The sequence below is a fragment of the Microchirus variegatus genome, assembly GCF_963457635.1.
Source record: "Microchirus variegatus genome assembly, chromosome: 21".
Taxonomy (NCBI): domain Eukaryota; kingdom Metazoa; phylum Chordata; class Actinopteri; order Pleuronectiformes; family Soleidae; genus Microchirus; species Microchirus variegatus.
The window spans coordinates 9,313,041-9,340,946 of NC_139822.1; the positions used below are offsets into that span (position 1 = coordinate 9,313,041).

General features: G+C 39.0%; 3 protein-coding genes across 5 annotated transcripts in view; 2 read left to right on the forward strand and 1 right to left on the reverse strand.

The window, feature by feature from the left end:
• Window positions 1-9,117: 9,117 nt before the first annotated feature.
• The window catches only part of lactb2 (lactamase, beta 2), a gene marked incomplete at its 5' end in the record, with an annotated part of 41,183 nt that continues 22,394 nt past the window's right edge, over window positions 9,118-27,906 (reverse strand). The window contains 6 exons of the mRNA XM_083907575.1: window positions 9,118-9,316; window positions 9,449-9,536; window positions 10,091-10,239; window positions 10,871-11,049; window positions 16,181-16,301; window positions 16,396-16,556. Of these exons, the coding sequence (XP_083763701.1) occupies window positions 9,276-9,316; window positions 9,449-9,536; window positions 10,091-10,239; window positions 10,871-11,049; window positions 16,181-16,301; window positions 16,396-16,556 (739 nt within the window). The 3' untranslated portion in view covers window positions 9,118-9,275. The remainder of the gene's footprint in view (window positions 9,317-9,448; window positions 9,537-10,090; window positions 10,240-10,870; window positions 11,050-16,180; window positions 16,302-16,395; window positions 16,557-27,906) is intronic.
• On the forward strand, window positions 14,079-15,779 carry LOC310942799 (tripartite motif-containing protein 16-like; the record flags this gene model as incomplete). The annotated part of the gene is made up of 1 exon (XM_083908237.1): window positions 14,079-15,779. One exon carries the CDS (start codon window positions 14,079-14,081, stop codon window positions 15,777-15,779), a length of 1,701 nt encoding a protein of 566 aa, XP_083764363.1.
• On the forward strand, window positions 19,373-27,085 carry LOC310942243 (uncharacterized protein). Of its 3 annotated transcripts, XM_083907585.1 has the most exons (6): window positions 19,373-19,546; window positions 21,538-21,656; window positions 21,751-21,933; window positions 22,079-22,174; window positions 25,901-26,224; window positions 26,756-27,085. In XM_083907585.1, exons 5-6 carry the CDS (start codon window positions 26,005-26,007, stop codon window positions 26,935-26,937), a joined length of 402 nt encoding a protein of 133 aa, XP_083763711.1. In that variant the 5' UTR covers window positions 19,373-19,546; window positions 21,538-21,656; window positions 21,751-21,933; window positions 22,079-22,174; window positions 25,901-26,004; the 3' UTR covers window positions 26,938-27,085. The 3 variants fall into 3 exon arrangements, with proteins under 3 accessions (XP_083763711.1, XP_083763710.1, XP_083763712.1); XM_083907584.1 differs by having other exon boundaries at window positions 21,751-22,174; XM_083907586.1 differs by lacking the exons at window positions 19,373-19,546; window positions 21,538-21,656; window positions 21,751-21,933; window positions 22,079-22,174 and adding an exon at window positions 22,924-22,948.

Consider the following 27,906-nt stretch of genomic DNA (forward strand, 5'->3'; position numbering starts at 1 on the left):
ACAGAGGAGAGGACGGAAGGACACAGAGGATGGACACAGAGGAGAGGACGGAAGGATACAGAGGAGAGGATGGAAGGACACAGAGGAGAGGACGGAAGGACACAGAGGAAGGATGGAAGGACACAGAGGAAGGACATAGAGGAAGGACAGAAGGACACAGAGGAAGGACACAGAGGAGAAGACACAGAGGAAGGACACAGATGAAGGACGGAAGGACACAGAGGAAGGCCGGAAGGACACAGAGGAGAGGACACAGAGGAAGGACACAGAGGAGAGGACACAGAGGAAGGACACTGAGGAAAGGAAACAAAGGAAGGACACAGAGGAAAGGACACAGAGGAAGGACACAGAGGAAGGACACAGAGGAGAGGACACAGAGGAAGGACACAGAGGAAGGACACATAGGAGAGGACACAGAGGAAAGGACACAGAGGAAGGACACAGAGGAAAGGACACAGAGGAGAGGACGGAAGGACACAGAGGAGAGGACGGAAGGACACAGAGGATGGACACAGAGGATGGACACAGAGGAGAGGACGGAAGGACACAGAGGAGAGGATGGAAGGACACAGAGGAAGGACATAGAGGAAGGACAGAAGGACACAGAGGAAGGACACAGAGGAGAAGACACAGAGGAAGGACACAGATGAAGGACGGAAGGACACAGAGGAAGGCCGGAAGGACACAGAGGAGAGGACACAGAGGGAGGACACAGAGGAGAGGACACAGAGGAAGGACACAGAGGAAGGACACAGAGGAAGGACACTGAGGAAAGGAAACAAAGGAAGGACACAGAGGAAAGGACACAGAGGAAGGACACAGAGGAAGGACACAGAGGAGAGGACACAGAGGAAGGACACATAGGAGAGGACACAGAGGAAAGGACACAGAGGAAGGACACAGAGGAAAGGACACAGAGGAGAGGACGGAAGGACACAGAGGAGAGGACGGAAGGACACAGAGGAGAGGACGGAAGGACACAGAGGAAGGATGGAAGGACACAGAGGAAGGACATAGAGGAAGGACAGAAGGACACAGAGGAAGGACACAGAGGAGATGACACAGAGGAAGGACACAGATGAAGGACGGAAGGACACAGAGGAAGGCCGGAAGGACACAGAGGAGAGGACACAGAGGAAGGACACAGAGGAGAGGACACAGAGGAAGGACACTGAGGAAGGACACTGAGGAAAGGAAACAAAGGAAGGACACAGAGGAAAGGACACAGAGGAAGGACACAGAGGAGAGGACACAGAGGAAGGACACAGAGGAAGGACACAGGAGATGTCCTCACCTTGCTCCTTGATCTGTCTGATCTGCTTGAGCGTCTCCTTGAGGATGACACATTTGTCCGGTTTGACGTCGAGGACGTCGTCCATGTCGTTGATGTTAGCGAAGATCAGCTCGGCTAACTCCTCGATGTATTTGTTCTCCTGCTCACGGTTCCTCCTGTCGCTGCTCCTCTTAGGACTGAGGCACAAATCAACCCATTATTGGCAGGAAATGGAAAATACAACGTAAAAGTAGGTTTTTATTCACGTTAAATCGTTAAAGAAGCCTCCATCTGAAGACTTTAGGTGGTAAAAATAACCTGCTACAGGCTCCTCCCCCTCTCATTATATTGATATTTTCCTGCTCACCTGGGTCCCGACTGCTCTGACTGACAGCTCTTCTTCCTCTTCAGACACTCCCCCCCTTGGGGGGGCTCCGGGGTGTCCCGCCCCCTACTGCTCATCTTCACCAAATATCAGCACCTGCAAGCGGACACATGCAAAAAAACAACTTTTATTAACGGTTTAAAAAACATAAAATACTGCATATATATATATATATATATCGTTCTATCTACTTCCTGGTTTACTCCAGGTTAACAAGGAGCAGGTGTCAGATTACAGGCAGATGGAGGTCACATGACACCAAAGATAAACAAAGTACAATCAGGTCCAGACGCCTGCTGGGAAACACCGGAGGAAACCTGACTCAGCAATAATATGTGAGGTAAAACAATGGCTCAGCAATAACGTGTGAGCTAAAATACTGACTCAGCAATAATATGTGAGGTAAAACAATGGCTCAGCAATAACGTGTGAGCTAAAACAGTGACTCAGCAATAATGTGTGAGCTAAAATACTGACTCAGCAATAATATGTGAGGTAAAACGATGGCTCAGCAATAACGTGTGAGTAAAACGGTGGCTCAGCAACAACTTGTGAGCTGAAACGATGACTCAGCAATAACGCATGAGTAAAACAGTGACTCAGCAATAACATGCGAGTTAAAACAGTGGCTCAGCAATAACTTGTGAGCTGAAACGATGACTCAGCAATAACGTGTGAGATAAAACACTGTGGAATTTCCAATGAAATGAAAGTGAAAACTCATCGGGAGTCTCACGTCTCCACACAGAGGTCAAAGGTCACTTGAGTGAGTGAGTGAGTGAGTGAGTGTGTGTGTGTGTGAGTGAATGAATGAATGACTAGAAAAGCTCTGTGTATAAATACAGACACACAGAAAGTAAAAAATACATAAAATAAACATAAATAACAAAGTAACGTACAGATACGTGATTTTGTCTTTGTACTTTAAAGCACAGTAACAAAGTATTTGTACTTTTGTTGTTATGGGAGGAGTCAACAGCTGCTGAACCTCAGGAGACGGAGCAGCTACTGACCTGCTGACTGTGCACTCTGACACACACACACACACGTACCTCCCTCTGCCGTGGTTCAACCAAAACCAGGTCCATAACAACAAGTCCACAGCTGAGCAGACATCCCATCATCACACACACACACAGTGAATCACACACTTGTTTTGTATTTCCTGTCTTCACAGTGTGTGTGTGTGTGTGTGTGTCATCTGTGTCTAATGACAGCTGACAAACTACATACCACAAATCCTCTCCCTCCCTCTCTCTGTGGCCCCTCCCCATCACGTGGACACTCACACAGACTCCTCCCCCTCCTGTTCGCCCAGGACCAGGAAACAGAAACTCTCTCTCCTATATTTACACCATATTTCCAATAAAAATTTAAATAAAAGAACATATTTCTATTCTTATTTTTCATGTGCTCACTCACCTCACATGCAAAGCATCCTGGGTAAATATTCCACAGCGTTACATGATGGCGACGACGACAGTCTGCGGAGACACACAAGGATGAGAATCATTAACACGGGAAACACACAACGAACGAATGACGACAAAAATGAGTTTCAGCTTCTCAAAAAACCACACTACAATACAGTAAAACAACACCATAACGCAGTAAAACTACACCACAACGCAGTAAAACTACACTATGACATTAAACCTACACCATAATCCACTAAAACTACACCATAACAGTAAAACTACACTGCAGCGCAGTAAAACTACACCATAACGCAGTTAAACTACACCATAACAGTAAAACTACACTGTAACGCAGTAAAACTACACCATAACGCAGTAAAACGACACCATAACGCAGTAAAACTACAATAAAATGCAGTAAAACTACACTATAATGCAGTGAAACTGCACCACAACACAGTAAAACTGCACCACAACACAGTAAAACTACACCATAACGTAGTAAAACTACACTATACCACTAACCCTACACTATAAAGCAGTAAAACTACACTATAAAGCAGTAAAACTACACTATAACGCAGTAAAACTACACCATAACGCATTAAACCTAAACTACAGCGCAGTAAAACTACACCATTACACAGTAAAACTACACTTTAATACTAAAACTACACCATAACGCAAGAAACTACACTATAATACTAAACCTACACTATAACGCTGTAAAACTACACTATAACACACTAAAACCACACTGTAACACATTAAAACTACACTATAATACACTAAACCTCCCTATAATGCAGTAAAACTACACTATTACACAGTAAAACTACACTATAACATTAAACCTACACTATCACGCAGTAAAACTACACTATAACGCAGTAAAATTACACTATAACTACACAATAACACAGTAAAACTACACTATAATACACTAACACTACACTATAACACAGTAAAACCACACTAACACATTAAAACTACACTAAACCTACACTATAATACACTAACACTACACTATAACACAGTAAACCTTCACCATAACAACAACACTTAAACAATGATATACCTACATTACAATGAGCTGGAAGTACACACTAAACTACAGTACACAGTGAAATAAAATACACAGGTAAACAGCAACAATGATCAAATCAAATGTAGAACATTAACCTATGATAAAGCACACACTTCATTAATATGAAGTCAAACACCATGAGCAGCTGAGTGTGCGTCACTTCTCACTCTGAGCCTCAATAACACGTAACCTGCTGCTGTTCCCACACACTGACGGCTCCTCAGGTCAACAATCTCACTGTGTTCATGACTCTCAACACCACGTGAGGCCGACCCCGGTCCGTATGGTGCCAGTCCAGGTTCACCAGGTTCCCACTGCACAACCTCAGAATCTATTTGAACAGCTGAACTTCCTCCTCAATTCCTCGAAATCCGCCTGCACCAAAGTCCATTGAGAAAATCAGCGTTTTTTCCTTTAAATGTAACATATGCAGGCTTTAATACCACCCCCTCGCCCCACCTTTTTCTGACATAATCTGGTGAAAACTCAACTTTACAGGAAACGGCGTTGATCACATGTTACACTCACATGAATCACATCCTCTTCTCTTTCTTCATGTCATGACAACATTTAGTGAATTTACTGATTCTCACTGTATTATTATTATTATTGACATTTTCCCCAATACAGAAAAGAAAAATATATATATACATATATATACATAGTATATTATATACATATTATATACCATTATTATTATTATTATTATTATTAATAATAATAATAATAATATATATGTTATTATACTACACTATAACTACAAAAACTACACTATAGTACAGTAAAACCTGACTATAACACACTAAAACTACACTAGAACACAATAAAACCAACACTAACACACTATGACACACTAAAACTACACTAGAACACACTATGACACACTAGAACACAATAAAACCAACACTAACACACTATGACACACTAAAACTACACTAGCACACACTAAAACTACACTAGAACACACTAAAATACACTATGACACACTAAAACTACACTATGACACACTACAACACAGTAAAACCACACTATGACACACTTAAACTACACTATAACACACTAAAACTACACCATATAACACATTAAAATACACTAAAACTACACTACAACACAGTAAAACTATGCCATAACACACTAAAACACACTATGACGAACCAACACTACACACTAAAACTACACTATAACTTATTACGTCTACACACACACACAGTAATTAACATCTGCTCTGGTATTTACTGTACAAGTGTGTGAGAGCTGCTCCACTGTGTGTGTGTGTGTGTGTGCATGTGTGTGTGTGTGTGTGTGTGTGTGTGTGTGTGTGTGTGATAAGTTGGTGTGTGTGAGAGGAGCCAGATAGCAGAGGCAGAGCCACCTGGCTTTCTGTCACGCAGCAGACACTAGTCATCTGATCCTCTTCAGACCAAGTGCTCTGATTAACACACACACACACACGCACGCACACACGCACACACACACAGGAAGTGAGCGTACGTATCGTCAATTCCTCAGCGTGGGTTTTGCTCGTTTGTTATTGGAAAACCTGCAGCAGTGAACCTCTGCCCTTCCTCCTCCTCCTCCTCCTCCTCCTCGTCCTGAGCTGCTGTGATTGGTCGGCTCATTATCTGAGCCGTCACGTGATGGTGAAGTGAAATCAAGCGACTAAGAAGCCGTCGCTGAGGTCAACTGTCAATCTCAGGTTAAGATCTTGGCCTTAAGTACATTCCTGCACTCGTGCTGCAGAACTTCTGAAGCTCTCCGACGTTTATTCTGACGACCCTGCAGCGTTAAAGCTAACGAGAATCGAGTTTTTATTGCTTTAAAATCGCCAAAAATGGACGCCGAAATTCTATATGGCCAACTTCCTGTTGCGTTGAGGCCACGGTTACGTTAAACTTTTTTGTTCATCCACCAAGTTTAAGGGGAAATTTGGAGGAACTCAATGTATGCAAAAGTCATACAGAAAGAAACCGCTAACACATTAAGAGAATGCTAAAACATTAAGAAAACGCTAACACATTAAGAGGATGCTAAAACATTAAGAAAACGCTAACACATTAAGAGAACGCTAACACATTAAGAGAATGCTAAAACATTAAGAAAACGCTAACACATTAAGAGAATGCTAACACACTAAGAGAATGCTAAAACATTAAGAAAACGCTATCACACTAAGAGAATGCTAACACATTAAGAAAACGCTTACACATTAAGAGAATGCTAACACACTAAGAGAATGCTAACACATTAAGAAAACGCTTACACATTAAGAGAATGCTAACACACTAAGAGAATGCTAAAACATTAAGAAAACGCTATCACACTAAGAGAATGCTAACACATTAAGAAAACATTAACACACTAAGAAAACGCTAACACATTAAGAGGACACAAAAACATAATAGAACGCTAAAACATTAAGAGAACGCTAAAACATTAAGAGAACGCTAAAACATTAAGAGAACGCTAACACATTAAGAAAACGCTAAAACATTAATAAAAACGCTAAAACATTAAGAGAATGCTAAAAAAAATGAAGAAAACGCCAACAAGTTAAGAAAAATACTAAAACACTACGAAAATGCTAACACATTTAAAAAAACGCTAACACATTTAAAAAAACGCTAACACATTAAGAAAAACACTAAAACACATTACGAAAACGCTAACACATTAAGAAATCGCTAAAACATTAAGAAAAACGCTAAAATATTAAGAAAAACGCTTAAAAAATGAAGAGAACGCTAACACATTAAGAAAGCGCGAACACATTAAGAAAAACGCTAAAACGTTAAGAAAACGCTAAACCACAAAGAAAACGCTTAAACAGTAAGAAAATGCTAAAAAAAGAAAAGAAAAAAAAAAAGAACACTAACACAACACATGTTAGTATTTTCCTAATGTTTTAGCGTTTTCTAAATGTCATTGTGTTTTCTAGCATTTGGCCCTCCATGGCCACCATATAAGTCTGCACCTCCTACAACCACACGACAAAACAACTACTACTATTCGAAATAAATGAATATATATATATATAAATAAAATAAATAAATACATAAGTAAATAAATAAATACATACATAAATCTATACATACACGCATACTTATTTATTTTATTTTGAAAGGCCAAAGCGGAAGTACATGACTATATTTAAATCACCTGACGCTTAAAGGAAGTCTAAGCTGAATTAACTGTGCATAATTAATAACAAATATCGATCAATAAATCACTTAAGAACAATAAATAATCAGTTGTACTGTTGACAACAATTAGAGTTCACATTAAACTGCTTAAACGTGTTCAAAGTTCACTTTTCAACAGCTTTTTTACCTTTGTTGTGTTGTTATTTTACATTATTAACTGCTTCTTCTTCTTCTTCGTCTTCTTTTTGTCTGTCCACCACGACGGCGACGGCGACAGTTTATCCGTTTAAGCTAGCGATAATTCCGCTTCGTCACAGTGAGAGCCGTACGGTGTGCAAATCCACCGAAGCCCCGAAAACAGTTCGCCAAGAGCGGCTGAAACAGACGCCACCAGTCGGTGCGGACATGACACCCAGCACAACCACCACCAGCACCACCGTGTTATCACACGGACGTTTATACGTTATTACGGTAATGTGGCGGCGTCATCCAGAAATAAATACTGTTCCATAAAAGTCCAACAAGCTGAAAACACACACTTTACTCAGCGGCAGTTGTACACACGGTAGTGGAAGTGTGTTTGTGTGGAGGTCAGTGAAGTGACAGGAAAACTAACCTGACAGTTGCGGGGAAGAGGCGGGGAAGAGGCGGGGCTGTGCGGGCGGTCCAGGCTCGGTCAGCTGCGGGACGAAGCTGCTGCTGCTGCTGCTGCGGCGGAGGCGGCGGCTTCTATGGCCGGAGCCGCCATGTTCCCGAGGCTGAGAGGCTTCACAGCTCAGCTGTTTATCTCCAACAGTAGAAACACACACACATACGCACGCACGCACGCTAACACACACACACACACACACACACACACACACACACACACGCACGCTAACACACACACGCTAACTAGCAATATATCTACCTGAGATTATCATAACTAGCAATCTATCAACACTAGTTAACCATCTATCTACGCTAACCAGCCATCTATAAACACAAGCTATCTACTTACGCTAAACTAGCAATCTATCAACACTAGCTAACTATCTACGCTAACTGGAAATCTATCAACACAAGTTAACTACCTATATATGCTAATTGGCAATCTATCAACATTAGCTAACTACGCTAATTGGCCAGCTATCAACACTAGCCAACTATCCATTTACACTAATTGGCAATCTATCAACAGTAGCTAACCATCTATGCTAACGAGCAATTTATCAATACTAGTTAACTACCTATAAATGCTAATTAGCAATCTATCCACACAAGCTAACTATCTATTTACGCTAACTAGCAATCTATCAACACTAGCTAACTATCTTTTTATGCTAACTAGCAATCTATCAACTAGGTAAATGCCTATTTATGCTAACTAGGAATCTATCAACTCTAGCTAACTATCTATTTATGCTATCGGGCAACTACTTTCCTGCCTATGCTAACACTAGCCATTTATATATATATATACATATATAATACTATAGGTTACCGTACAGTGCACTAACACATGGTGGTTTGCTTTAAAATAAACATTTATTTACACACATGTAGAGTTCATCATAAGTTTAGGATTATTATTGAGTTTGTTGAAGCGTTTACTTGTCAAACGAAGATTTAATCATGTGTTAAAAAGACAGTACGTGTGCTTTCCTTTAAAGTAAACAGTGTATTTATTTATTTATTCATTCATATATAATTTATTCATTCATTTATTCATTCATTCATTCAGTTGAACCCAACTCAACATCACAGGAAAATGTCTCATAATTCACTTGACGGACACTGCCCCCTAGTGACTGACTGAACACATACATTTCTCGTTGCAGCAACAGCAGCAGAAGTGAAAATTAGTGGAATAATCTAGTCTAATATATATGTATATATATATACATATATATACATATATATTATATATTTTTTTTTTTAATCACTGATTGGATGGATTTTCACAATCAATTCCTTCCGATCATTGTCTCCGTCACAGGTTGCTCTTCCATTTGGTGATCTGTGACTCCTTAACTGTGGAGAAAGAAAAAAATTAGTAAAAAAGGTAGTAAACATTTTTCAAAAATAGTAAATTAACGCACATAAACCCCCCTGACATAATCCAATCCAAACAAACTGAAGTGAATAAGTGTACGTGTCACGTACCCAAACTAATCTTGCCGTCTTTCTCCAGCTTCTTTAAATGATGGACCAGGTTCACTTGAGCTGCGTGGTGCAGATGTTCAGGAGTGTCCTGGAAGACAAAGACAGTTTTAACACAGTTGTACGGTGGCCCTGAGGTGCAAAACACAAACGCAAAACAAAAAACACAAAAGACAAACGCAAAAAACAAAAAACACAAATCACAAACACAAAAAACGCAAAACACAAACGCAAATCACAAATGCAAAACACAAACGCAAATCACAAAAAATAAAAGCAAATCACAAAAAACAAATGCAAAACAAAAAACACACGCAAATCACAAACGCAAAACACAATAAACAAACGCAAAAAAACAAAAGCAAAACAAAAAACAGACGCAAAACAAAAAATGCAAAACACAAATGCAAATCACAAAACACAAACGCAAAACAAAAAACAAATGCAAATCACAAACGCAAAACAAAAAATGCAAAACATAAACGCAAAACACAAAAGCAAATCACAAAACGCAAATGACAAACACAAAACAAAAAACACAAATGCTTGTGTTTTGCGTTTGTGTTTTTGGTTTGCGTTTGTGTTTTTGGTTTGCGTTTGCACCTCAGGGCCACCGTACAGTTGTGATCGCTGCTGCGATGATACCTTATACACGATCTTGACGAGCTCCATGGAAGAGAAAGCTTTTCTTTGTCCGTCCTGAATGGCCGCCAGGATCTGCTGCTCTCTTTGCTGCCGGTGGCTGATGTAGTGTCGGATTTTAGAGGCGGCGTCCTGAACCACAGGGCCGTGACCTGCCCAGAGAAGAAGAAGAAGAGGAAGAAGAAGAATCGTCAGTGCTTTTGTCCCATCATCTGAAGACGCCTCCGTTTAAAAACACATCAAACCTCCAGCAGGGGCCTCCGACTCAAAGCAGAGTTCCTGGATTCACTGAATTTCAAAATAAAAGTGTTTGGTCCGGATTTCACCATCCTCGTCTTCTTCTTCTTCTTTATTTTCCCGGTCAGGGGTCAGGAGCGGGAACTACAGATGGAGAGCGTCCAGACCAATTTGGGTCTACTTGAATGTATACGTACACTACCGTTCAAAAGTTTGGGGTCATTTAGAAAAGTCCTTAGTTTTGAAGGAAAAGCACTTTGCCAAAAAAACAAAAAGTATCTCGGAATGACTTGAAATTTACCATCATAATAGTCGGCATCGCCCTGAATAAGGATCCATTATAAATATTTGCATATCTCTTAAGGAATAATTTTCATGAATTTTTGAAAATCAGGAAAGGATCCTTTTGCCCTGATGCACTTTGGCAGATTGATAAGGCCAGAGTCCCTAATATAAGGATTTAAATTATTAAAAAGTTGATTTTGCATCATATGTCCCCTTTAAGAGCGAATGGAGATACATGCTGGGGTCTGTGGTTCACCTCACCGGGGTAGATGAGGTCAGCCTGGGATTGGAGCAGCACGTCCAGAGACTTCATGTAGTCGTAGAGGTCCTCGAACACGGCCGTGCCCTCGCCCAGGATGCAGTCTCCTGAGAAGATGGCGTTCTCCTCCTCCAGCAGCAGCGCCATGTGGTCGTCCGTGTGACCCTGCGTGAACAACACCCTGGGAAACAGAAATGAACATTTTCACGTTGGAATTACCATTTTTGAAATTGCTTTTATAATAACGTTTATTGTGGTCGACATTTTCAGTGCTCTTGAACAAGAGTGAAAACACGAGAAAAGTCTCTGTTTATGTTCTATTATTTATTCAATGCTTTCAGTTTGACAATGTCGTAGACGGAAAAGGAATTTCACGTCCTCTGTGTCCCAGTGTTCTTTAATACAGTTCATACAGAAGCTGTGTCCACAGGTAAGAGTCACCGGATCCTTCAGAAGATCCAAACAGATCGAGCAGCAGAATCTTTCTCTGTCCATGTGGTTTCCCCTCTGAGCCATTTTACCTCCTGATAACGACTTTCTGTTGTGAACAGAATAACAGGAAGTCTGACTGTGACTCCGCCTCTTAAGGAGACACGTGTGCAGCTTAAACTCAGTCATTCGGCTTAAACAAACTCATAAATGAGTGAGAAGAAACCGCAACTGACAGGAACTCGGTCTATAACTCACGTTTCAAATCACACATTTCTGAGAACAGACACATATATTGTACATATCATTTCACCTTTACCACAAACAAACTCTCGTAACAAAGGCCACGAGCAGCAGCACACCAACATGTGCTGAGGGCACCATTTCCTGTCCACCTCACATTGACTGTAAGAACTAGTCACTCTGCTGCTCAGAGAGTTCAGTGTCAAACTACTACAGCGGCTATAAATTATGCTACTACAACTGCTGCTAATACAATGAAAACACAGCTTCTACAGCTACGAGAACAACTACTACGGCCATTACGACTAGTACAGATACTATGATAACAATAAACACAACTACTATTGTTGCTACAACTGCTACAAAATGCTACAGCTACAACAACATAACCAAGAACTATTACTACTACTACTAGCATTACTACTACTACTACTACTACAACATAACCAATAACTATTACTACTACTTCTACCATTACTACTACTACTACTCCATCTACAACAACATAACCAATAACTATTACTACTACTTCTACCATTACTACTACTACTACTCCATCTACAACAACATAACCAATAACTATTACTAATACTACTTCAGCTACAACAACATAACAAATGACTATTACTACTCTACTACCATTACTACTACTACTACAGCTACAACATAACCAAGAAATGTTACTACTACTACTACCATTACTACTACTACTACAGCTACAACATAACCAAGAAATGTTACTACTACTACTACCATTACTACTTCTACAACTACAACATAACCAAGAACTATTACTACCATTACTACTACTACAGCTACAACAACATGACCAATAACTATTACTACTACTACTACTACTACTACTACTAGCATTTCTACTACTATTACAACATAACCAATGTCTATTACTTCTATTACTAGGATCACTACAACTACTACTACTACTACTACAAAACCAAGAACTATTACTACTACTACTTCTACCATTACTACTACATCTACAACAACATAACCAATAACTATTACTACTACTACTACTACTACTATATCTATAACAACATAACCAATAACTATTACTACTACTACTTCAACTACAACATAACAAAGGACTATTACTACTACTACTACTACAGCTACAACATAACTACGAAATATTACTACTACCACAACCATTACTACTACTACTACAACTACAACATAACTAAGAACTATTACTAATACTACTACCATTACTACTACATCTACAACAACATAACCAAGAGCTAATACTATTACAACTACCATTACTACTACTACTAATACTACAGCTACAACAACATAACCGAGGACTATTACTACTACTACTACAGCAACAACAACAAAGAATAACTACTACTTCTACTACTACCATTACTACTACAGCTACAACATAACAAAGACTATTACTACTACCATTACTACTACTACTACGACTACAGCTACAACAACAAAAGCAAGAACTATTATGACTACTACTAACATTACTACAACTACTACTACTACTACTACTTCAACAACAACAACATAACCAATAACGATTACTAATACTACTTCAGCTACAACAACATAACAAAGGACTATTACTACTACTACTACAGCTACAACAACAAAAGCTAGAACTATTACGACTACTACTACCATTACTACTACTACTACAACAACAACATAACCAAGAACTATTACTACTAATATTACTACTACTACAGCTACAACATAACCAATACCTATTACTGCTACTACTGCCATTACTACTACAGCTACAACATAACAAAGACTATTACTACTACCATTACTACTACTACTACGACTACAGCTATAACAACAAAATCAAGAACTATTACGACTACTACTACCATTACTACCACCATTACTACTACAGCTACAACAACATAAACAATCCACTGTGACGGTAAATTCAATGTCTTTGTCTCAGAGCTACAACTGCCCATCACCCTGTTCCTAACACAGAATACCAGGTCCTTTTGTGTATTGTGTAATTAGGATGTCTAGACTGAACTTGCACCTTCCTACAACATCCGCAGGGAGTAGGCTCCCTGATACCTGCAGTAGACAAAGAGGTGTGAAAACACGGCCTGGAAAGGCAGACTCCTTTCTCTATTGAAGGAATGCGAAAAGGGGAGTTGCTCAGGTATAAATGTGGAGGGCTCACTGTGCTCTGGGTCTTTCTCCAGCAAGGACCACTCGTGTGAAGTGAACCTGGTTCTTCTTCAAGTAGAACATGGTAGAACTCCAGCCTGCTGTATACATGCTGTAGTAAATGTAGGCCTTTAAGAATCCAGATATGTGACTTCATCTCACCTTTTCAGACGTTTTCAAACTCGCTGCCAGCTTCTCTCGTCGCGTGATGACAAATGCAACGTTGTTAAAAGCGAGGACACGACACACCTCAAACAAATCAAACCTCTCCTCCTCTGGAATGAAGCAAAACCTGTCAACTCTTCCTCTTTATTCTCATCTCAAAGTTGATAACATTTAACCAAACTGAGCAGACGACGAGAAATGGCTCACAGAAGAAATCAGCTGGAGAGAAACAGATTCTGCTGCTCGATCTGTTTGGATCTTCTGAAGGATCCAGTGACTCTTACCTGTGGACATAACTACTGTATGAACTGTATTAAAGAACACTGGGACAAAGAGGATGAGGAGATGATCTACAGCTGTCCTCAGTGTAGAGAGACCTTCAGACCGAGGCCTGACCTGAAGAAAAACACCATGTTAGCATATTTAGTGGAGGAGCTAAAGTGGAAGTGGAAGACTGAAGTCCACGCTGCTCCTGCTGATCACTGCTATGCTGGAGCTGAAGATGTGGCCTGTGATTTCTGCACTGGGAGGAAACTGAAAGCTCTCAAGTCCTGTTTGGATTGTTTGGCCTCTTACTGTGAGGAACATCTCCAGCCTCATCATCAATCACTTCCATTTAAGAAACACAAGCTGGTGGAGCCCTCCAAGAACCTCCAGGAGAACATCTGCCCTCTTCACAACAAGGTGATGGACATGTTCTGCCGCACTGATCAGCAGTGTATCTGTTATCTCTGCTCTGTGGACCAACATAAAGACCACGACACAGTCTCAGCTGCAGCAGAGAGGACGCAGAAGCAGAAAGAGCTGGAGCTGAGTCAAGAAGAAACCCAGCAGAGACTCAAGGACAGAGACAGAGACGAGAAGGTGATGGACAAGAAGGTGAAGGACGTCAATGACTCTGCTGATAAAGCAGAGAAGGACATTCACAAGATCTTCACTGAGACAATGAATCTCCTGCAGAAAAGACACTTTGAGGTGAATCAGCAGATCAGATCCCAGCAGGAAACTGAAGTGAGTCAAATCAAAGACGTTCAGGAGAAGCTGCAGCAGGAGATCACTGAGCTGAAGAAGAGAGAAGCTGAACTGAAGCAGCTTCTGAACTCAGAGGATCACACCCAGTTTCTCAAAAACTACCGCTCACTGTCAGCACTCAGTCCATCTACACACTCGTCCACCATCAACGTCCAACCTCAGAGACACTTTGAGGACGTGACGGCAGCTGTGGCAAAGGTCAGAGGTCAACTACAGGACCTTCTGACTGAGACGTGGACAAACACCTTCAAAGACTTACTGACAGAACAAGAACCAAAGACCAGAGCCGAGTTCCTCAGATATTCACAGGAACTCACACTGGATCCAAACACAGCTCATGAACGTCTGCTTTTATCTGAGGGAAACAGAAAAGTCACATTAATGACGGAAAATCAGTCTCATCCTCGTCACACAGACAGATTCACTGATGTGTGGCAGGTCCTGAGTAAAGAGAGTCTGACTGGACGTTGTTACTGGGAGGTTGAGTGGAGCGGATTAGGAGTTGATGTAGCAGTGACGTACAAGAACATCAGCAGATCAGGAAAATCACGAGAATGTCATTTTGGATTCAACGACAAATCTTGGTCTTTATATTGTTCCATGAGCTGTTGTGAGTTTTATCACAGAGATATCAAGACTAAAGTCTCAGATGGTTTGTCCCCCAGAGTTTCCCTCTTCAACTTTGTAAGTCTTCCGTCCAGAGTGGGAGTTTACCTGGACCACAGAGCAGGTCTTCTGTCCTTCTACAGAGTCTCTGACACCATGACTCTGATCCACAGAGTCCAGACCAGGTTTTCTCAGCCTCTCTACGCTGGAGTCTGGATTGATCATTATCAAGACACAGTTGAGTTCTGTAAACTCGAGTAAGTCTTGAGTTATTTAAAGAGTCAGTGAGTTAAACTCCTCCTGTCCATCAAACATTGTGGGCGGGTCCTTTGCGTCTTGATCATTGTTGTTCATTATCTTATATATTTAATCACATATATACTGAGTTTAACTCCATTTAACTGTGTTTTATTTGTATTTTAGATTGTCCTAATCATTGAAGAAGTTATCCGTATACTTTTCTTGTTTTCTGTCAGTTGACTAATCGTAATGGGCTAACGTTGTTAGCTAATAACTAATTGTATCAAACCTACTCTCTTTGTCGTATGTGAAACTTGTGTGACTTCAGTTATGAGGATTTATTGGGTGTATTTTCTAATATGTGAAACTAAAAGTTTCATATTTGTGTGGCGTATCACGTACGGTGACGGTGCGACTCTGACCTGAGCGTGGCTCCCTCCGTCCGGATGACGTCTCCGTCCCTCAGGTAGGTGTAGCTCTTGTTTCCGGCCGTTTCCGTGACCGGTCTGGAGCGAGGCAGTTTACTGACCGTGACCTCTGACCCTGCAGGATGTCAAACGCAAAGAAGACGACTTCAGGGCAACCTTTCGTGACCACGGGGTCGGGTTTTTCTTGGGACACTCGTTTGTCACGTTACCTGCGACATCGCGGCAGACGTCCTCCACGCCGCCGCTGTGGTCGTGGTGCCAGTGTGTGACAATGACCTGCTGGACGCCGGCGTCGAACTGCGCCAGCGCCCGCTTGAGACTGCTGACGTATTCCGGTACGCCGCGTTCTCCGGTGTCGATCAGCACGCGGCTGCAGGAAACGCGTCATAATAGCACGGTTAATTACAGGGGACTACTGTTTACTATTTGTTGTACAACAATTATTTGAAGGTAAAAAAAAGACTAGCATAAAACTAGTATAATTAAAGGCGCCATATGTAAGAATGTGGCCAAAAACAGTTACTGCATTCAAATTCAAAACACCGAGGTCTTTTTAACTGGCAACCCGTGGTCGCTCGGCAGCTGAGACTCTACTGACTGCAATGATTGGTGGACGGCGATAGGTGGCGCCGCACGCCAAAACATGATTTCAAAACATAAACATGATGCCAATGTTTTTTTTTTATGCAACAGTATTTTGTCTGTACTGTTGTTGTTGGTGAGTTCAGTTTGTTATATGAACATTATTCCTGAGTCTCTGTGACATATTAGGAGGATTTTATGATTTATTACATAATGCACCTTTAAACTGTAAAATCCACACTGAACAGATTTAATCAGTACTCTGCACAACCATAATTCTGTGTAGAATTATTAACAGAGTCCTGTTAGTTTAGTACATCGTCTAAACTTAAAATAAAAAATGAAATTTGACAAATTTTGAATGACATTTTTTTTCGAAAAAAGTAAGTAAGGGCTGCCTTGCAACAAAATATGGATTTAACACTTATTATTTATATGCCGAATTATTAACGCAGACCTGTTCTATTATGCCAATATTTTGGTATTGGCCTAAATGCTACGACGCTGAAGTTGGCACCACATTCGCCTCTGGTTCTCTTTAAGTTTCTGTTCCACCTTAAAAAGTGCAAGTTTCAGCCACTGGGTGGCGAGCTATTCTGCAGAGCAGTGCTGATCACACAGCTGTTGATATGGGGGTGTTTTTTGTTTTTTTTTTGGTGAAAAAAACTTGCCGGCACATACAGGTGCATATACATACAATAGATAAAAATATGCTGGTGCATACTTGTATTTATTAAACAACACAAAAATTAAACACTTTAGAAGAACAACATTCAATAATATTTAGTCATGTGAGGGGGAGATTGTTGATATACATTGTTTTAATGTTATTGATATAGCACTGTGGAAATCTGGTGAAAATCCACTTCAAAAATCATAATTTTGACATTATTATTATTATTATTATTATTATATATATAATATTATTTTTACGTCTCACTGTTTTACGTTTTTGCTTTGACGCTAAGTTTGTCGCGTTTCAGACAATGGTTTGCGACAATCTTCTGACGTCTGACGACGCTACGATGTTTTTGTGACGTAAAGTGCGACTTTTTCACTTTTAACCGTGACATTTTTTATATACTTTCTCGTTATGCGTACGGATACTTTTGTGAAAACATTAAACTCGTACATTTAAGGCAACACAGATCTGATTTTTTTTAAAAATCTAAAATTTATCTTGATTTTTTTTCATTTCTCAGCCACAGGATTCCGAAGGAGCAGTGGTGGCTGAAGCTCCGCCCCCTGATGAAATCCTCGCCAAGTACAAGACGAGCTACGACGTGTCCGACTCCGGGCAGCTGGAACACGTGACCCGGATCCGGCCCAAAGACAGCCACACCACGTCTCATCACATCTGAAACCCGGGGGCGGAGCCAACGCCGTGACGGCGAACACACACCACAGTAGATTTAAGAAAATAAATTAACTATAAGTATATATGTATATATCTATATATATGTATATACATATACATATATATAGATATATACGTATATAGGTAGATAGATTATTAAAGGTATATTGTATGTTAAAGTCACCACACTTTTCAGGACAGATCTATATCTATTATTTCAGATATACACATTAAATTTAAAGGGTAATTTCAACAAGAGATTGATTGGAAATTTAGAAAATATAGAGTTAATATATATATTAACATTAACATATGAGGATATAATGTACTGTTAAAGTATTTAAGTTTTGGTTTTTAAATGTAGCTCTATTTGTTTTTTTTTCTCTCTTTTTCTCCTGCACTTTAATCGTAAATTAATGTTAAGCTGCTTTTAAATGAGGGAACGAACCATTAGAATCACTGTCGCCGTCAAAGACCTGGTCACATGATCGCACATTGAAAAACTGTCTTTGTCATTTGTCTTTTTTTTTTTTTTTCCCAATTTCAGATCACGTTCTGTGGAAGTGAAGCAAAAAGAATGTGATGTGTGCGCAACGTTAGCTTCTGTGCCAGCGCCGTGTGTCATGTGAGCGTCATGTGAGCGTCATGTGAGCGTAGTAAAGCATTTGTTGTGTGGAAACGAGAGAGTGGGTCTGTGGTCTGTTTTTTTTACCTTAAGAGTATGAGTCGGTGACAGTAGAAAAATGATAGTTTACAGTTTAGTATGTGGTCCAAAATTTGACAAAAACAGTCATTCCATTGTATGTCTTCCAAAAATTTACAAAAGTAAAAAAAACTTTTTTTTTGTCCCAAATTTTACAAAAATATATCTTTTTCTAAAATGTGTCCAAAAAAAGTAATTTTATTGTATGTTGTCCAAACATTTACAAAAAAAAGTAAAAAAAAAAAAAAAAATCAAAATAATGAGAAAAGTTACTAAATACTAAATAACAATTGACAAAAAAGTAAAAAAGAAATTGAGGTCATGTAACGTACGTTCATCACCACTGGTGAAAATATTCTGTGTTATTTAAATTTTTTTTAGAAATATCGCAATAATATCGTGAACCGCACTGGCTGAGCGCGGATTAACCGAGGCAGAGGACGTTGTCATGGTCACATGGATAGAAGCCGTACCTGCTGAGGACCGGGGACAGTTCCATATATGGTCCCGTCACCTTCACTAGCTCCGCCCCCTTCTTCGAAGCAGATCGTGGAGCACGACATCCGGGTCCGCTGCTAGCGCCGCTAGCCGCACTCGATGCTAACGGAGCCGTGAGCGGGGAAGAAGAGCCGAAGCTGACACTTGGGGTCTGGACAGGTTCCGCACAGAAGCCGCTTGTCTTTCTTCTTGGAGTTCTGGAGCTGCGACATCATGTCAGGTGAGCTTTTACAGAACCGTGACGGAGTTCGGTGACACCGGAGCCGCGCTGTGACGCCGCCATGTTTGTGGGACTTGTAGTTTTTGCTGCGTCACGGCGTCGTCATATTCTCCTCTTCTCGCGATCGTTCGCCGCGTTTATTCTTCTTTTCCGCGTGTTTTTGTTTAAAAAACAAACAAAAAAACCCGTTTACCGTTTACCGAAACCCGTAAATACTGGCGGACGGTTAACACGAGCAACGTTACAAGTGCAGCGAACTGCAGCTCCCAGAATGCAACACGTTACAGTGACGTTTTTTGTTGTTGTTGTGTCAGGAAGTGGAAGGACGCTGACGTCAGAGCCTCGACTCTGACTCGGGGAATTTTAACGGTAATTTAAGGAGAAAAAATGGATATTTAACAAAAACACTGAAATATAATCTACGTTTTATTCACAGATTAATTTTGTTTGTTAAAATATTCAAATTAACTGACGTTTGTAAACCGCTCACTTTAAGGACAGCAAAGTGTGTAATTAATGGAATTTAGGCTTTTCACTTAATAATAAAACTGGTATTTAACACAGAAAACACTTCAAACTCTGAGTGGAACTAATGCAATTAAAACCAGAATGTTTTTAGAACAGAGTAGAACTTTATCGTCTTTATCTCACTGTGAGAACAGGAAACTGAAGTTTGTAAACCACTCACTCTCCCACACCAAAGTCCATAGAGAAAATCAGTGATTTTAACATCACAGCACACAGGGGTTCACAGGAGTTGTTGCTGCCTCCTTCACTAACTTCAAACGTCTTATTTTGTAAAATTCGGCTTTAAAAATCCTTTGTTCAGATTGACCTCAGTGACACAAAGTGACCACACGAGGCAGCAGAGGATCGACAACTCCTGTGTGCTGTGATGTTAAAATCTCCTGATTTTCTCTATGGGCTTTGGTGTGGGAGAGTGAGTGGTTTACAAAGACGTGATTATAATCACTGACATAGTTCCAGACACAGGGGGCGCTCACAGCAACATCAACAACTCCAAATATGAGTCAGTAACTTTAAAAAAAAACACCCGACCTTCTGTTTAAGGACACAGTGATGTTGATTATTAGAAGTGTTTGTGTGTTTTTACTGTGAAAAACCACAGTGAACGGAAACACACACACACACACACGCGCACACACACACACACAGGTGTTTTTTTTATTATAAAGTTTAATAACCACAGAGAACAGATTCATATCTGCTGCTCACGCTGATGGGAAAACACACACAGTTTGTGATGTGTGTGTGTGTGTCTGTGTGTGTTTGTGTGTTCACTCAGCTTCAGTAAAGTTTCACAGACTAAAACACTGTTTATTTATGATATTGATATTGTTTTCTCTTTTCCTGATCATAAAAAAGCTCATATTTATTATGTATTTATTTATTTATTATTAAACATTATTCATTTATTGTTATTTATTACTAATTAATTAATGTTGTAGTTATTTAATATATTAAATAATTAATTACTGTATTATTTATTTATTATTATTTATTATAATTTATTCATTGTTATTTTATTAATTTATTATTAACTATTATTAATTAAATTATTTATTATTTATGTATTTATTATTATTATGTATTTATTTATTATGATTTATTCTTATCTTTTAAATGATCACATTGATCGCGAGATGTACGATCGTGAGGATTAGCTCAGTGTGACGGGGACACAGGAGCTGCTGGTCCTCTGCTGCCTCGTGTGGTCACTTTGTGTCACTGAGGTCAATCCGAACAAAGGATTTTAAAACTGAACTTAAACTTTGAACTCGGTGGGTTGCATTTTTTTAAAGTGTTGTTGTATGAGATGCTAACACGCGGTCGGCCATTTTGTGCTTTAGATACAAATTCTTCTTCTTCATCATAATCTTCATCGTCGCGTTCAAACACAGTTTCACACTCGAGTCAATTCTTCACACGTGAAACCTCTTTGTTTTTTTTTTGTTTTCTCTCTCGCTCAGTGGAAAACACCACAGCAGCTGCAAGGGCTGATGGGAGATTTGAAGACGTGTCTTTGTGAAGAAGAAGAAGATGAAGATGGTTGTGCTCCGAGCTGCTGCTCTGTGCTGTCTGTGTTCAGGTGAGTGTCTCCAGCCAATCAGAGGCCGAGGATCTGGACCTCTGACCAAACACCACCTCACTGACCTTCTGTCCATCTGTCTGTGTGTCTGCAGCTCTGGTTACCACGGCAACAGCACAGCTGATCCAGGAGCAGCTGTCGTTGACCAGGAGAGTTGGTCAAACTGCTGCTTTCAGCTGTGGAAGAATTAACCGGTGTGGCAGTAATTATGTTCTCTGGATCCAGAAGAAAGAGACGGAAACTTTCAGAGCGATTCTGGATATTAATAAAAACACTGGTGAAGTTTATTCTGGTTACAATCATCCTCAGATTAAAGACTTCACAGCTGAGAAGAAGACGAACAACATCTGTGAACTGAAGATAAACAACGTTCAATCCTCTCATTCAGCCTCTTATTACTGCAGCTGTTATGATTTCCACAGTGAGAAAAGTTTCCTGCTGCCTGAACAAAAACCAGCTGACGATCACGGGTCATGTGACAGGAAGTCCAGGATGAAGATGAACGTGTGAAACCAGAGGTGATGAGATGAAGATGAACGTGTGAAAACAAGTTTTGGATGAAGATGAACGTGTGAAAAACGAGGTGATCGGATGAAGATGAACATGTGAAAACAGACGTGTTTGTTCAAGATGAACGTGTGAAAACAGAGGTGTTGGGATGAAGATGAACGTGTGAAAACAAGTGTTGGATGAAGATAAACGAGGTGATGAGATGAAGATGAACGAGTGAAAACCAGAGGTGTTGGGATGAAGATGAATGAGTGAAAACCGATGTGTTGAGATGAAGATGAACGTATGAAAACTGTTGTTGAGATTAAGATGAACGTGCGAAAAACGAGGTGATGGGATGAAGATGAAGATGTGAAAACAGACGTGTTTGTTCAAGATGAACGTGTGAAAACAGAGGTGTTGGGATGAAGATGAAAGTGTGAAAACAAGTGTTGGATGAAGATGAACGAGGTGATGAGATGAAGATGAACGAGTGAAAGCAAGTGTTGGATGAAGATGAACGAGTGAAAACCAGAGGTGTTGGGATGAAGATGAACAAGTGAAAACAGAGGTGTTTGGATAAAGATGAACGAGTGAAAACAAGTGTTGGGATGAAGATGAACGAGTGAAAACACGTGTTGAGATGAAGATGAACGAGTGAAAACCGAGGTGTTGAGATGAAGATGAACAAGTGAAAACAGAGGTGATGGGATGAAGATGAACGAGTGAAAACAGGTGTTTGGTTGAAGATGAACGAGTGAAAACCGAAGTGTTGGGATGAAGATGAACGTGTGAAACCAGAGGTGATGGGATGAAGATGAACGAGTGAAAACAAGTGTTGGATGAAGCTGAACGTGTGAAAACCCAAAGTGTTGAGATGAAGATGAACGTATGAAAACTGTTGTTGAGATTAAGATGAACGTGTGAAAACCAACGTGATGGGATGAAGATGAATGAGTGAAAACAAGTTTTGGATGAAGATGAACGTGTGAAAAACGAGGTGATGGGGTGAAGATGAACGAGTGAAAAACAGGTGATGGGATGAAGATGAACGAGTGAAAACAGAGGTGTTTGGATGAAGATGAATGAGTGAAAACCGAAGTGTTGGGATGAAGATGAATGTGTGAAACCAGAGGTGATGGATGAAGATGAACGAGTGAAAGGTTTTTGTTCCACTGTGTGTCACTGTGGGCTGGATCTTTTCCTCTGGAACTAAACTTTATGTCACAGGTAAGAACTCACTTTTATTCTCTCAGCTGTTTCCTATGAAAACATGAATATTAATTGTAACTTAAAGCTTTAATTAAGTTTATTATTATTGACATAATCAGTAACTCTACAGACTCTTGAATAACCTCATTCACATTCATAAATGTTTGGTTAAAACATGAATGAAAATGTTCGTAAATGCTTATAAAAACATTAAATAATGTATGTTAATATTCCTTTGTAATAATAATATAATAACATATAAATAATTATAATGAGTGTATTTTAGTGATGGCATTTCTTATGATTTGATCACAAAGAAACAAGTCATCTGCGTAAACAAATTGAGGACGTGAGGAAACGCGATCGTAGATCTTAGAAAACGACAAAAAAAACACTCATAAATGATCAAAATACAATAATAAAAACTATTATTATTAATATTATTTTGTACAAAAACAAATGATTATATTTCATAATAATTCATGATCATAATAATCCAATATTAATCTGTTTTCTGTCTCAAAACGTTTAAATGTCGATCCTCACAATTCCACGCAGATAAATACAGAATTATCAATGAACTCTAACATTTATATTTCATATTTCCCTACAAATCTCTACACGATTTATAATAATCATTATATATATTATATAGGTATTATTATATTATAAATAATTATAACGATTTATAATACTTTTGTATTTACGTTCATTTGTCATCAAGATTTTATTTGTGTATTCATGTAAACACTGTACATTCATACACTGTGATTTTAAAATTCATGTTAAATAATAATAATATAACCGTAAATATTATTATAAATATATTATTTACTTAAAACTGTGAAACATATAAATGTGATTCCTATAATAGTGTAGATTTGTCCGTGACATATATTAACAATGATAAATGTTTAAATCATTCATATTTTGATATTATATTTTATTTAGATTGTTTTCTGATAATAAATTTTTTTTACGTGACCATAAATATTTATGATGTTTGTTAAAGTGTAGAATTTATTTAAACTTAAAATTTCAATCAATGAATCAATAAATAAATAAATCATGAGATTATAAATTTTGTGTATTTAACACATTTTAGACCGAAATGTAAACAAAATAAATGTTGCTTAATGTTTTGGTAACTTTTTAATTTACGGACAGTTTATTATTATTATGAAGCAATTTCTGTGAAATTTACTGACAAAAAAAATCAAACAAGTAGAATTAAGATAAATTTTAGATGAATTTTTAAAGAGTAATTATTCGGTTTAATGACAGTAAAATAAAGACGTTTGTTTGCGAAATGAAAGAAATAATATAATTCATATTCAGGATAAAACAGGTTTGTTTTTGTATGAGGCTCAAATATTATTATTTATATTTCACTCTTTTCATTTGTTTTTGAAAAACTGAACCAAAATAAATAATAAAATCTACATAAAGAATATAAATATAAATAATAATAATACCTGATAGTTAACTGTCATTCCTGTTCATTCTTATATTTACTGATATTCTACTATATTCACCACTATGTAAATGATTGACTTTTAAATATTTTAATATTTTATTTTAAATATGATCAGATTTTATATTTGAAATGTGGTAAATAAAAGAATATATGATATCATCAACTTTGATGTGACGACGTACAGCACAGTAAATGTATGTAAATGTCATTTATCACACTGACGTGTTTTATTAGCTCATATTATTGTTTATGTTCATACAGTAAAAGACAAATATAATACATGATATTATTATAAGATCAACTTTATTTATTCACTTGTTACGGCAGCAAAAATCCGTTCAGGCAAACGTGTGCAGACAGAAAAATACGACAAAAACAAGCCAAATTAGACAAAAGAAAAGAAACCAAATAATTAAAAATAAACAATTAATTATCAATTGTGAAAATAGTGAAAGAGTGTAGTTTTGTTCATGTTAAAGATTCAAGAAATTTGAATTTAAAGGTCAACTTTGTTCGAACACTGAGGCCTTTTAAGTTATATAAAAGTTTTTGATCGTTTTTAATCATTAACTTGTCTAGAACATATGTGCTAAGTTTGGCGCGGCTAGCTCAAACGTGCTAGGAGGAGTTCCTCCAAAATGCGTAGACTAGTCAATTTTTTTTGTTTTTCCAAAATGGCCGATTTCTGGGTGGGGGGGGGGGGGCGGCGCTAATTGAAGCACATTAGAAATTTGTTTGGAATCATGAGAGCAGCAACTGAACCAAGACTTGGACACAAAAAAATTAAAAATGGAGCATTTTACGCAATTTTGACCACCACTTTATGTCGCGTCAAAAATTCCTCAAGAAAATTTGGACTTAGCCTAGCACACTCACTGAATTTTGTCCTGATCGGACTACTTTTGTCTGACTTCTGGGGGCGCTATAGAGCCCTGGGGCTCGGCACTGTTAATAATTAATTATTATAATTATTGATTATGCTAATTTTTAAAGAAAAAGAAGAAGATAAACATATTCATATATTTCATATATACTGATGAATTTTTGTGTGTGTGTACTGCTTCAGATGACCCGGTGGTGGCGCCAGTGTTGACCGTGTACCCAGCAGTGTCCCTGGAGGGGCGGAGCTCCCTGGAGGGGCGGAGCTCCCTGCTGTGCGTGGCCTCGTCCATGTCTCCTCCTCTGGTCCAGTTCTTCTGGAAGAGACAGAGGACGGAGGGCGGTGGTCAGGAGGAGCTGCCCCCTGCTGGCGAGGGAGAGCAACTGCAGCTCACAGAGTCGGGACGCGTCGCCACCATCAGGCTGGTGCGTCGCGACGCTGTGCACGCGTACAAATATCACTGCTACGTCAAACACGAGGGAAGAACAGTGGAGGCTCCGGTAGAACAAGGTAATAAACGATTCGTGTAGCGCTTCAAAATGTACGTAAAGTTCAATTCACAATGCAAACTTTAAGTTAGAAACGGTGATAAAATCAAGTCAAACGTTGATCCTAATAAGTCTTGTGTAAAACAAAGAGTTGTTTTTGATTCATAAAAAACGTCAGGGTTTTGGTCATGTTCTTGTCAGGTTCTTTTCAGGTTTTGGTCACTTTTTGGTCACTCTTTGGTCAAGTTCTGGTCACTTTTTGGTCACTTTTAGGTCACTTTTTGGTCACGTTCTGGTCACTTTTTGGTCACGTTTTGGTCACGTTTTGGTCAAGTTTAGGTCATGGTCTAGTCACTTTTGGTCAGGTTTTGGTCAGGTTTTGGTCAAGTTCTGGTAAATTTTTGGTCAGGTTCTGGTCATGTTCTAGTCAGGTTCTGCTCAGGTTTTGATCAGGTTTTGGTCACTTTCTGGCCAGGTTTCCGTGTTCTTCAGTGATTCAGGTTCATGTCAGAGAGAAACAGCTCTGACACCAAGTCTGTTTGAATCTTTACAGAAGTTTCTGCTCTTCCTCCACCGACTTCTCCTCCACCGACTTCTTCTCCTCCACCGTCTCAGTTCCAGGTCCGGTTGCTGGTTCTGTTCTACTCACTGCTCATCGTGAAGAGTCTGGTTTTCAGCGCTGGACTCTTTCTGATCACAGTCCTCACAAACCAGGGAAGCTCCAAACATGGATGAATGATCTTCTGCTCTTCTCACCATCATGACTCATCACTTCACTGTGAAGACCAGTGAAATGCCACACACACACATACACACACACACACACCCCAAATCTGTGTGCTGTGATGCTAAAATCACTGATTTTCTCTATGGGCTTTGGTGAAGGAGCGTGAGTGAGTTTAAAGACGTCCACATAGACTGACCCCGACAGGACGTTTAGACACGTGGCTCTGTTCTTGATCACATTTTTTTAATAAAAAAAAATAAAACAACAAATAAAGGAAACAAAATTTCAGGAAAAAAGGGAAATGTTTGTGTCATTGTTTCCTGTCATTCTTATTATTTTTATTATTATAATACTTATTAAAGTTATTCTGCACTTGCGCTTCACAAAAACATTTTTTCAAAAAAAGTGTCACATTTTGGACGACATTATAGTATGACGTTTTTGTCAAATATTGTAAAAAATTTTGACCAAACTTTGCCCAAAAGGACCTCAATGTCATACTATACTATGTCGTCCAAAATCTGAAAAATGTTCTTGAAATATTTTTTTTTTGGCCTAAAATGTGACCAAAACGTCATACTATACTATGTCGTAGACCTCAATGTCATACTACACTATTTCATCCAAAATCTGACCATTTTTTTGAAAGAAAACATTTGGTCCAAAACTTTACAAAAACATCATACTATACTATGTAGTGTGTCATACGATACTATGTGTCCAAAATGTGACCATTTTTTGAGAAAAAATTTTTGACAATGAACATACTATGAACATTGCACTCACGCAACAGTTGACCATCAGGTTTGAACTCACAACTTCAGACAAGTCTTTCTCTTCCAACACAAGCTATTCTTGCTGACTTACAACATTTTTTGAAAAAGTTTTTTTGGTCCAAAATTTGACAAAAACGTCATACTATACTATGTCCTCCAAAATGTGACAAATTTTTGAAAACATTTTTTTGGTCCCAAACG